The sequence below is a fragment of the Alligator sinensis genome, unplaced genomic scaffold (assembly GCF_000455745.1).
Source record: "Alligator sinensis unplaced genomic scaffold, ASM45574v1 scaffold628_2, whole genome shotgun sequence".
Classification (NCBI taxonomy): domain Eukaryota; kingdom Metazoa; phylum Chordata; order Crocodylia; family Alligatoridae; genus Alligator; species Alligator sinensis.
This window is the reverse complement of record NW_005841833.1, coordinates 3,573,786-3,585,788: the sequence shown is the minus strand read 5'-3', so window position 1 is coordinate 3,585,788 and position 12,003 is coordinate 3,573,786. Positions and strand designations below refer to the sequence as shown.

At 40.3% G+C, this 12,003-nt stretch overlaps 1 protein-coding gene across 1 annotated transcript in view; it reads left to right on the top strand.

The window, feature by feature from the left end:
* Positions 1 to 352: 352 nt before the first annotated feature.
* The window catches only part of PTPN11 (protein tyrosine phosphatase, non-receptor type 11), a 36,216-nt gene continuing 24,565 nt past the window's right edge, over positions 353 to 12,003 (top strand). Inside the window, 6 exon segments of the mRNA XM_025198708.1 lie at positions 353 to 543; positions 5,104 to 5,226; positions 6,411 to 6,605; positions 7,760 to 7,952; positions 9,675 to 9,791; positions 10,381 to 10,494. Of these exon segments, the coding sequence (XP_025054493.1) occupies positions 506 to 543; positions 5,104 to 5,226; positions 6,411 to 6,605; positions 7,760 to 7,952; positions 9,675 to 9,791; positions 10,381 to 10,494 (780 nt within the window). The 5' untranslated portion in view covers positions 353 to 505.

Sequence of the window (12,003 nt, the reverse complement as noted above, 5' to 3'; positions counted from 1 at the left end):
TTGCATTAACAGCTTTGCCTTATTTTGAAATGCCAAGTGATGCAGAGTGCTGCATGGCAGAATCTATTAAATCCAAATAGCTTTGGGAAACATTATGCCCACAGCGAGGATTGATGGTTTAATTAGACTATGCTTCTATGCATTACTTTTTTGGTTGCATTATAGGCTCTTAGTCTTTTGCTGGGAATAACTCTTGTGTGTGCTTAGATCAGAGATGGAAAAAGGAAAGCAGAAAAAAAAATTAAAATACATTCCATCTCTATAAAAGGAAGCGTAAGAGAAAATCCTTTATAGAGTTTACGTTACTGCTATCTGTCTCTCCAATCCCTAGTGCTGGAAGGGATGTGGCCACCTTGGTTCAAAAGCATACGTGGTGGCAGAACTTCAGAGGAAGCGATCTTGATTACCGGTCCGGAACCGTTTAACGAGTCGCTAACACCCCCGTTTCTTTCTATTTGGGGTGACCGACTAATGCATCTTCCCACTTGGAGCCAAAAATAAAAGGATGAGAGAGCAGAAGAACTACGTATCATTGAATGAAAGTTAGGTAAAGAGCGGTAAACTCGGTCTCCTGGATGTAGATTTTTCTGGTCCCATTTATTACTATACTCCTTTTTCTGATACGCAGGCAAAATTTCCTCCTTTTTTATTATCTGTTTTTAAATGATTTCCTAATCAAATTTAAATTAAGTTATTTTGCAGTCCCTTTTGTTCACTGAGGCCATCTTGTCTTTCTCTTTGCAATTTTGCTACTTTTCTGACTGGTAATTATGCATGCTTGTATGTAGTACCTGCAACATCCCATTCTTAGTGTCTGGGAACTCAAAGTGAAGTTGCTGTAACTTCTGTGTATCACATGCTTGTGGGTTTGGTTCTGATAACGTTCCTCCTTATGTATCAGTGCTTCTCTTTCTATTTGAACCTAAAGAAGCAGCTTATCTTAAGCCTTTTGCTTATTAGAACTTATGTGGCTTTGATTTTTGAAGTTGTTTCTCCTAAAACAAGTTAAGTGTTGGGGTGGGTGAGTGGAAAACGGACAAGATTAAGGTCCAAAGTCCAACTTCCCTTTCCCAGAACCAGCCTCTTTCTCAGAGTACGTTTTCTAATGTCCATTCCAGTCAAGTTTTTTTTTTTTGTTTGTTTTAAATCTTAGAGATTTAACTTCTTTTAAGAGGCTGTTTCCAAGCTGAATATGTTTCCTCACCTGGAAACTTTTCTTGACACGGAAGGGAAATCTTAATTCTATCCAGCAACATTCCTGTGTACCACGTCCAATTCTCCTTGGCGTTTATGCCTTCCAGACAGTGCTGTATTCCCCATCTAGCTGCTTAGCCTCATGGTACACATCTGAGGCCAGACTTTTTTAAAGGGAGTTAGATAACAAGATGCTTCTGGAGGTTTCACTAGGTGTTTGTGTGCTACCATAGGCACCTAAATGCTTCTGAGGTTGAGGACAATGGGCTAGATTCTTCCTTCGTAATTCAGGCCCTCTTGGCTTTCTGCTGCTGGGCCGGGCCCTCTTGTCCATCAACGTAATGGCTAGTCATCAGTTTGGGATGAGGTCTTTTTTAAGCAATCCACAGTTCATGTAACATGCAGTATGTGTTAATCCTTGATGCATCTTTTCTAAGCCAGAGAAGTGAAAAGTCACAGCTATGGGAAGTTAAAATTACGCTTTTTTTTTTGAAGTGGGAATAGAGGGGGTAGCAGTGATCCCAGGTAGTCTCTGGTATGTTGCTGTGCTTTGACATTAACAGTCCCTGTCCAACTAACAGACTTTACTTTCTTCAGTGGAGCTGTCTTGCGGTATCGGTCCTTGTGTTATCTGGGACATCTTTCAAAGGAGCTAGTTCAGGGTCCTGTGTGATCTTCACCAATCTCATGCCTTTTTATAAAGAATAAAGGGGTTTGGTTCAGTTTTCCTAATCAGAATATCTGCAGAACCAGCTGCATGCCAGTGGCATTGTATTCTTTTTGTAGGAACAACTTTGGGTCCTTCAGGCTTATTGGCACTGCAGAAGTGTAAGATTATTTACCAATTGATGCTTGGTTTTTATTTACTGGGATAACTTGAAGTAGGATGTTTTGGTTACTTTGTCTTGGTTTGAGCTATATTTGTATGCATATGCACAAACACATTTCTATGCAAGTTATTTGCTTAGCTAAAATAACAGTATTGCTTAGTTCTTTTGGTTTAGGTAGGACATACAGACTGCATCCAGATGAGCATGGATGTGCGGTATGTGGCACTGCAGGTAGCACATGCAGGCATTCCCTGCACTGCTACCTTGCAATGCAGGGGGTGTTGACCCTGGGGGATCCCAGAGAAAAAAACCCTTGCCTATAAAAAGTGGGGTGGTTGATGTTATGGCAGCACGCGTTGCCCAAAACCGGAGCTTGGCTGGCCGTAGCCACACTCCAGCTGCTGGCCAGACTTCCAGTGGCAGGAGTGTCTGCTGCAGCTCCCTGGGGACCCCAGGCAAGGCTGCTGGGGCCAGCACAGTTGCTGGCCTCAGCCTCCTTACCCTACCTGGGGTAACCTACCATGCGCCAGAGTGCACGTGGCATGGGCGTTCCCTGGGCACAAGTAGGAACGGTGCAGGGTATCCTGCTGCGTCTTGTCCCTGGGGAAACCAATGTCCCTGCTCATGTGGATGTGGCCATGGAGGCAGAAAGAGAATATTTACTGCCTCTTCAAATGGACCGTGTATTCCTGTAGGTGTAACTTCCATGTACCTGCTAGGTAGACCGACTCTGAGGTCAGCTTTTCAGGAAGCTAAAAATGTCTAGCATCACATACAAAAATGTAATTGTGGTAGAGAAGGTGCTGAATAAGGCCCTAATTAGAATAATAATAAAAGGTCTGTCAGCTTAAGTTGTCTTTCATATATAAAGAATTGCTGAACCAGTCACTACAGCAAAGTAGTAGCCCTGTATTTAAACATGCTCTTGCATATTTTCTGTTACAGCAGCTTAACACCAAATGCTGACTTGTGTCTGGAATGATCAGAAATGTGATGTAAAATCCTAGATATAGCATTTTTATAATTGTAACAGGGGAGATGGCTGCCAGGCAGCCGAGTACTGCTCTTGCTTTGATATTTTGCTTTACTCAGTGAAAAACTAAAAACCCAATGGGATACAAAGAGCAAGGGATTGTGCGTGTTCTCTCTCTTGGATACCCTGTACAAATCTAAAATAAAAATGTAAATGGCCCTGTGCATATGATTTATTGCAGCAATACAAATAATGAGGGCCTCCAAATGTTGAGGGAAACTTCTAATTGCAAGAGGTGTTATGGATATAAATATCTGAGGCTGCAGTGTGACAAGGCTATTAAAATTGGATTTCTGTGCACTTTGTCCAGCACTTGGCATTTCTGTAACAGTCTCTTATTTCATGGTTTTGTTTTGTCTCAGTCATTCTGGGGCTCAGTGGAGTCTGTTTCATTTCTAGCTTTCCCAGATTTTAAAATGTGTGAAAAATTGGAACCTCTTTTCAGCTACCTAGAACACTAAGGTATCTCACCGCGATTGCCTCAGCTGTACCTTGGGAGTCGGATTCAAACTTGGGTCAAAAAGGTGACTGCATTAATACATGAGACTATACCTGCACTTAAGGTTACACACCAGTTTCTTCCTGAGCTCTTTTAAGTGCCTTCCTTTATTCAGAAACTTTTTGTCTGCACCAGTCTTTTAAAAATTAATTTAAATTTAATATTTTGGTTAGAATCCCTCCAGTACTTTTTTTTCCAGGGTCAGAAGTATGGCAAAGGAAGGTTATAGGTGTCCAGCCTTCATGTTTCATTAATACAGGTTTCTGCATTAGTTTTAGCTTCTGACCTGTAATACCTGAAGTGTGTTTTGGTGCTAGGCAATTCTACAGTGTAGGGAGGGAGGATGTAATGGACTGGGCCTAATGTTCATTTGGGCCAAAGAACTAAGGGGTGGTAGGGATTGCTGTGAACCTTAGATTTAATAATCCCAATCTCCCTGTGGGCCACACAGTTGCCTAATGACCGTTTGCAATTGCTCAAATATGTGGTTGATAGAGCCATGGGGCCAGCTCTAAGTTACATTATTTCCGTGCTGCAGCAGTGGAATAAAGCTCGAGTACAGCTACGGGAAGTGTATACTTGTAAATGAAATCGCTAGGAATAGGTCTGAAAGCTAATGCCATAGGTGGTGACACTAAGTGATCTTTAGTTGTTATAGATATAGGCCACATACAGCTCTCCTCTGTATATGGGCAAGTCCTTGTGCTCATCATTCAGGAGGCTGCTTGTGGGTGGTGAAAACCAATATGAGATTCCTCCGTGTCCGTAATTTTAGACTGTGGTATTTTGGGACCACAGGACTTGCCATAACAGATTGGAGCAAGGCTCCATCTAGGTGTCCTGTCTTTGAGAGTGACCAGTACCAGATGCTTCAAAGGAAGGTGCAAGCAAGTCTGTGGTTGGATTAACTTGTCCAGAAGGGAAGTTTCTACCTGACCTCCATCCGTCGGTGGTTGGTGTGTGCCCAGAAGCATGAGGTTTTGTTTTGCTTCTTATATTTTTAAATTCTAACTAATGCAACTTCTGTTTTTTCTGTGTTTGCATGAATGTCTAATTTTTGTTTCAGTCCTGTTAAGTTCTAAGCCTCAGTGGCATCAAGTGGCCTTGGACACTACAAGTTGCGGTGGGATTTTTTTTTTTTAAATAAAAGATTTGTTCTTATTTTTCTTTCAGTTCCATTGAATATTCCTTTGCTCTTGTATTTCAGAGAGTAAATCAAAGTAACCAATGGAGCATCTTTATTTTTGTGTATTTTTCTTATATCTCCTCTAAACTAAGCAGCTAAATGTATTGAGTTGGTCATGTAGAATATTTTCTTGGGGAATCTTGAAAATTATAGGTAGCAACCTAATTTTAAATGGTGACATGAAAAAGAAAACCCTTAACATTTCAGTGTCTTTTTGACAGGTGATTCTAGGTATCTCTGTGAAACTCATCTCAATCAAATACTATCCAGCAACTCTAATGGTATTAGATGTGTCTACTGCAAGGTTATATGATCTAAATTAATACTGTGACTTTAAGTGTTACTTTTTAACCTTTTTCAGATGGTTTCATCCAAATATCACTGGAGTAGAGGCAGAAAATTTACTGCTAACAAGAGGAGTTGATGGAAGCTTTCTGGCCCGGCCCAGTAAAAGTAACCCAGGAGATTTTACTCTTTCGGTCCGGTAAGTCAAGTACACGGGAAGCTTTTTTTCTTCCTGTGTACTTCCAACATATGCTTTTCCACATAGATTAATTTCTACAGAGAAAGTTTTCTCGACCATGTGAGCAAAGAATTCCGGGGAAAATCTGGAGACAAGAATTGTGCAGCTTTTCCCTTTGTAGTGGTTCACTTGGAAACAGAAGAAATGTAAGGACTTGGGAAAAATAGGGTTGAGAAGTCATTCCTTGGCACTTCGATGCTTCCTTATGCTAAGGATGAGGAGACATTAAGTTAATCCTTTCCTGTTAAAGGAAAGGAGAATCATTTGTAAGGCCAACCAGCATTACTTCAGCTTCCTCTGAAAAGGTTCTTCTAGACTATAGTGTTTTCCCTTGGCACAGCATAGGTGTAGGGAGAGGGAAATGCATTTTCTGAGATCACCTGCCACTTAGTTACTTTACAATTTAAGGTTATTTTAATGGAACTTAGTCAAAGGATAAGGTCCTTTCAAATATCTGTCCATTGGTCTCTGCTCTTCCTTAATATTAGGGTAACATAAACAGCTGTCTTTGGCTGATGCAGGGAGCAAATCTGTCATTAAGGGAGACTCTAGGTTTCAGGCTGTGGACTTCCTAGGTGTCTAGTTAAGTCCAGGAAAAACATATTAAGATGTCTGGAGCACTCTTTGAGCATGGTTTGTGGAACCTATCCAGGTTTTACACCAAGTAGAGCCGGGCTCTGCTCTACAGGTAGGGGTAGCATGGAACCCCTAATGACGCATCTTATGGGACCTGACGGCTTCCTTCCTCCTGAGAACTGCAAATCAAATGTAGGAATCCTAAGGAGCTCTTGCTGGAGACTCTGGGGACTCAGAGTCTGTTTTAGGTCAGTAAAACCAACAGCTATAGAACTAAAACACACTTAATTCTGTGATAACTGTTAAACATCCACTTCCTGTTCTTATAACCCTGGATATTGTTTCAGTGCCCGGCTACTGGCTGTGTAGTTACTACACACTGTGGATGAAGCAACTTAATCTGTTGCAATATTTCTGCTGAAAGGTGACTGATGTAGCTGTAAGGATGAATCGCTATCATGTTCAGCCTTGTAGAACACATGATTTCAAGTGATTTGATTTGATGTCGGTGAACTTGTGTAAAGTTGATTTTTTTTTCCTCTTTTTTTTCTTTGTGTAATAAATGACAGGCGAAATGGAGCTGTCACCCATATTAAGATCCAGAACACAGGTGACTACTATGACCTGTATGGAGGAGAGAAGTTTGCCACCTTGGCTGAGTTAGTTCAGTATTACATGGAACACCATGGACAGCTCAAAGAGAAGAATGGTGATGTTATAGAGTTGAAGTATCCACTCAACTGTGCTGATCCAACATCTGAAAGGTTAGAGAGAGAAGTAGTAATAGAAAAAACATGGCTTCCATTCACTTTGCCATATGTTCCCATAATTACTGTTCAAATAGAAGTAGACGCCTAATGTGAGTAAGTGTAGCAGTACCTCAGTTTGCAAGTAGTTCCTCCACTTTCAGTGCAGCTTCTTGCAAAATAAGGTAGCAAGCAAGCAAGAGGAGTAAGCGTGATAGAATCTGGACTGAAAAAGATAAGCCCTGGTAGTGGTTGCATGTTCTAATACTAAAGCCCCTAGCCCAGTTTCTGGTCCTTCTTGGAAAATTCTGTTGTTGTAAAAGCTTTAGAGAATAATTCTGTTACTGTAGTGACTTCTATTATACATTGTAGGGCATCTTTTTTTGCAGTGTTATTAATATATTTGTTTAAAAGACAAATCCATAAATTGCTCATGCTTATCTTAGCGCTGAACATTGATCAGTAGGATCCTAGTCTTTTAATATTTATGAAAGAAGTACAGTCAAGAGATCCTTCCAAAGTGTCATTCTCTTTGGAAATATTCTTGGCCAGTTATTCTGCGCTGTGGCTAGTGAACATCAGTTTATGGTCAAGTAAAACAGCAAGGAAAAATAAGAGCCAAGCCATCGCCTGGTCTGAAGAAACCATATTTTACAAAATGTAAAACATCCTTTTTGTTTATAAATGAGAACACAGAAATCATTCAAGTGTATCACATGATCATTGGCCTAAATATGATGGAAATTATGGCTTTAAGAATGCAGTAACTGAAATTGATTTGTACTTATGTCAATTCTTGCTAGTTTTTCATGATTTATATTGAATTTTAGAAAGTCTTGGTTGCTGTCTTAAATGTACAAGTGTCTGGATATTTTAAATCAGCTCTTGGTGTGTGAAAGTTCTGCCATCCTTTCCAAATTCATTTGTCCATAGTAATTTGTCTTTTTTATATGTACAGCTGTGTGCACACATACATAAGCTTCTTGTCCAAATTTTTCTAGGTTCTCCTTTCTCTACATTGCTAGTTTCTCTGTATGTTTGTGACAACACATAGCCGTTTAACCTTCAGAGTAGGGTGAATGTCTTGGCTTGTTTCTAACTGTTTAAACTCAGTTGCACACTGTCCTGGGTAAAGTGATGAGAAAGACACTTGTATTTATTTTTCATTTAAGGTGGTTTCATGGGCACCTCTCTGGAAAAGAAGCTGAGAAATTATTAACAGAAAAAGGAAAACATGGAAGCTTCCTTGTGCGCGAGAGTCAAAGCCACCCTGGAGACTTTGTCCTTTCTGTTCGGACAGGGGATGATAAAGGGGAGTGTAACGATGGGAAATCTAAAGTGACACACGTCATGATTCGGTGCCAGGTATGACAAAAGAGGACCATCTTCTTTTAAAGACTATTTCCCCTGGGGGGATTGTTGCTCTGGCAGCAGAGCATTACAGACTTTTCAGATATATTCAGCCTCTGTCTGTATGTCTTTGTCAGATGCTGCTGTATGTACAGTGTATCATCTGTTAGTTCAGACGGGCTGTTTGGAGAATTTCAAGGTTCTATTAGGATTTTATTTTTCTGCCTGACTGTGCCCGATTGAATCATGCCATAGCATATCTCAACTGCTAAAAGCTTCTAATAGGCTTACCTGTGATTGCATCAGAGATCTGTTTCAAATCCTTTGCTGATGGAGCCTTTCATTTTCATGAATATTTCTTAAGTTTGTTGTAGTCTTGTCTGAATGTGTCTATTTTGTTAATGTAATAGACCTGGAAAACTGTAGTAGGAATCCATCTATGTGAGTTTTTCATGGCTCTGCTGTGCGGGCAGATAAATCCTTGCATCTCTTCTTAATGTGTTTTCAGAAAAACCAACAACATCCTTTAAATGCACAGTCCAATGAACATGTAGTACCTACAATCTAAGCTTTGTGTAGGTTGGTTTGTTTTTACTGAAGTACATGTTTAAATCATCTAAGTCTATCAAGAATTTATGGTGATTTATATTTGCTCTTGGAACCATTTTATTTGTGCCTGGGGATGGGGGATAAATTTGAAAGTACTTTAACCACTTCCGGAAAATACAATCCTTGTGAGTTCTTTTGTCTCTAAAGGAAAAAAAAAATTACAAGTAACCCTTCCCTTTAATGCAGGGAGACTAACAGTTTAGAGGGAAATGTTGATCAGATACTTAGCACATAAAGAGCCCAACTGCTGGAGTGTTTGTGTGGCTTTTTTTTAGCTCTGTTTGATAAACATCCTATGCAGTTCAAGGTCATTTTCTGTATGTTCTTCATGTGGTAGCCTTTAAAATGTGTGCATTTCCCAGATTTTCTTAAACTAAAATATTGCTGAGCTCCCTTCCACATCTTCAAGTGAGCTGCGACAAACACAAAAATGCTAGTAGCAGATGAGAGAGTAAGTTTGTGTTCTCACTCTTTTCAAATGGGGAGTGCAGTACTAATATCAGCTTGCCAGGACACACTATCACATTTTGTGAGGGAATTTGCTTTGACTGACTGACAAGTTTTGCTTCTGGAATTCTTGTGATATATATTGCAAGTGTTCAGTCTGGGCAGAATATTGGGCCCTTCTTCAGGTAAAGGGACTGGTATCCTAAAAAGGCAGATAAAACTAATAGCATATGGACTGCAATTTACTGGGTCAGACCCCAGGTCCATCTTGCCCAGTGTCCCGTGTCACACACCAGCAGAGAGTGGATGCTGAAAGGGAGAGTGAACAGAGTATGGCCAGGGTCTTTCCCCTCTCACTCTGCCACTTGCAGCTTCCAGCATTTAAGGTCTAGCGAGTTTTGATTCAGAAGCTGTGCCCCTAACTCCATGTGAAAACCTAACTCCTATGTAATAGTTTCTAATAAAAAAATGGATACCATTTTCAATGGATTTGGCCCTCCAAAGGCATTCTTTTTGTATTCAGTAAGGATTGGTAGGACTAGTCTAAACGTGTATTTTAAGAACCTACTTAAAAGGATTCCAGTGGGTTGAACAGCCCAGGGGACTATTAATGCAGACTTTGTCAATGCAGACCTTGCACATGGTTGTGAATGACCACACTCTGAATCTCTCTCTTGGAAGGATCTGAAATACGATGTTGGTGGAGGGGAAAAATTTGACTCTCTGACAGATCTTGTGGAACACTATAAGAAGAATCCCATGGTAGAAACTTTGGGCACAGTACTGCAACTCAAACAGGTGAGTAAATGGGACGTATTTGATCCTAAGAATGAGCTAATTCTAGGCCACAGTCTGTGTTGGGGGACACTCCACCTCTCTTCTTTATATTCTGGCAGGTATCAGAAAAAGATCCCTTTTTTTATTTTAATGCAAAGAGAACTTGCATCCTATTTTACAACAAAGCTTAATCTTTCAGTCAGATGTGAAGACTGGATTTTAATCTTTGCGGGTGTTTTTTTTTAGCAGTCCATAAAGACTTAATCCTGCACTTCTTCATTGGTTTAGAAATTCCCTTGGCTTCACTGGGAAGAGTAGGTTTATAATGATGCCAAGAGCTGGCTTAGAAGTGAAAGAGAGAAGCACTTTAATGCAGAGTATGGGAGCCATAAAACTCTGTCTGCTTGTGTTGAGTCCCCATTTGCTGATACATGCTGGAACGCTCTCATAATTAAGTGGGCTCCAAAACCTATAGTGATACCGTGCTCCTAAAAATTTGGAGTGATATCTGTACAGAACATGTTGAGTGTAGGAGAGCTGTGTTAGCAAAGGTCTTCTTGTCCTTATTGCCATAGCTTTGCTTACTGTTAAAACATCTTTCTTCTTTTAGCCCCTGAACACAACCCGTATTAATGCTGCAGAGATTGAAAGCCGGGTGCGGGAGCTAAGCAAGCTAGCAGAGACCACTGACAAAGTCAAGCAAGGCTTCTGGGAAGAATTTGAGGTAGGTGATGATGTTTCTAATGCTCTGTTAACAGGTGCAGTCTCTGTGCTACAACTCTGGCTCTGTCACTGCTTTCCCAGCTACTTGGATTCTGCCCCCTTCAAATCTTTATTTTTTCTTGCTCAAACAGTATTTCCATGGTCACGAAAGAGGAATGCTTGAATCGCGTGCTTTTTTTCTCTGAGCTGTGAGGGCTTAAACCAGCTCTTCCACAATATTAATGCAGTATCAAGTCATGCTGTCCCCACCAGTATGTGGCGGATCAGTAATGCCTGGGGCTTAGGCATGTGAGCCTTGTTGCCTTTCAGTGAACCTTTCTTTTGGCTCACTGGAAAACCCAGCTGGGAATCCATCTGCATTTCTCTGGTTCTTTTCACGTGGACTTCAGTAGTTTTGTAAAACAACTTGAAGTCTTGTAACATCTTGGTGAGACAGGTAAGTACTATCCTTGTTCTTCCAGTGGGCAAAATAAGGGTGAGAGGCTACATTACTAGTCCACGATGTCATAGCATGCAAGTGGTAGAACCAAGAATTGAACCCAGAAGTCTGGGTCTAACCCAGTCTGACCACTAGATGATTCTCACAAATGAGGAAACTGTGAAGTAGTCCAATTCTGAGGTGGCTGGTGAACAGGTGTAAAAGACAGAACACCTAAAATAGTTTGTGTGTATTTTTAAAAACCAGGATCTACTTTAGTGGGATTTGATCATCTAACTCTTAGACTAGGATTTTCAGAATGGCCTTTCTCTGGTAGAATAACTGCACTTTTGTCTGGAGCAGGTAGGGAAGGAACACTGAATCGAATGGAGTTGTGACCTGAGAAAGCTACTTAAATTGCTATTTGCCTTCTAAAAATGATTAACTAATGACAATAGAAAACTTCAACTGATTGATTGATTAGTTTTTTGACTGAAAACTGTATTGTCTTGGTTACCCAATCTTGTAAAGTCAGTATCCAGGTTAACTCTTCACAGAACTCAACTTGACAGAAATTTCAGAAAAATTCCACAAATATGAAAGTGATATCCTTTTTTGATTTCAGTTTTGAATAGTCATGTTCAGTACTCTTGTATCTTCTAAGCACAAGATTAGGTGCTAGTCAAATTTTCCAGACTAACTGGTTTTCCTGTGTTCCTCTTATGGTATTTAGAAATGAATAGTGAATATCAGTGTCTGTAAATGGAAAGAGGTTCCATTTTTTTAAATGCTGGCTCATCAAGTTTTGTATTGAATAGTAATGGCATTTTCATGTACCTTTTTAAGTTGACAAGGAAATAAGTAGCCTAGAAAGTGGAACCCTGAAGGAAAATTGTTTGGTCAGGGCAGGTGTGAAGGACAGCAAGGCACAAATACACATTCCCGTAGCAAGATGTAAATGGAACTTCTCGTTGGTTATTCTGACCCTCTCTTGTCCTTGAGATGGGTGTTTGACCATCATGTTTTGAAAACATCAATGTTGGTGAGAGCTTTTGGGTATTTCAGTGTTAACTTTAGATGATGCTGTGATGG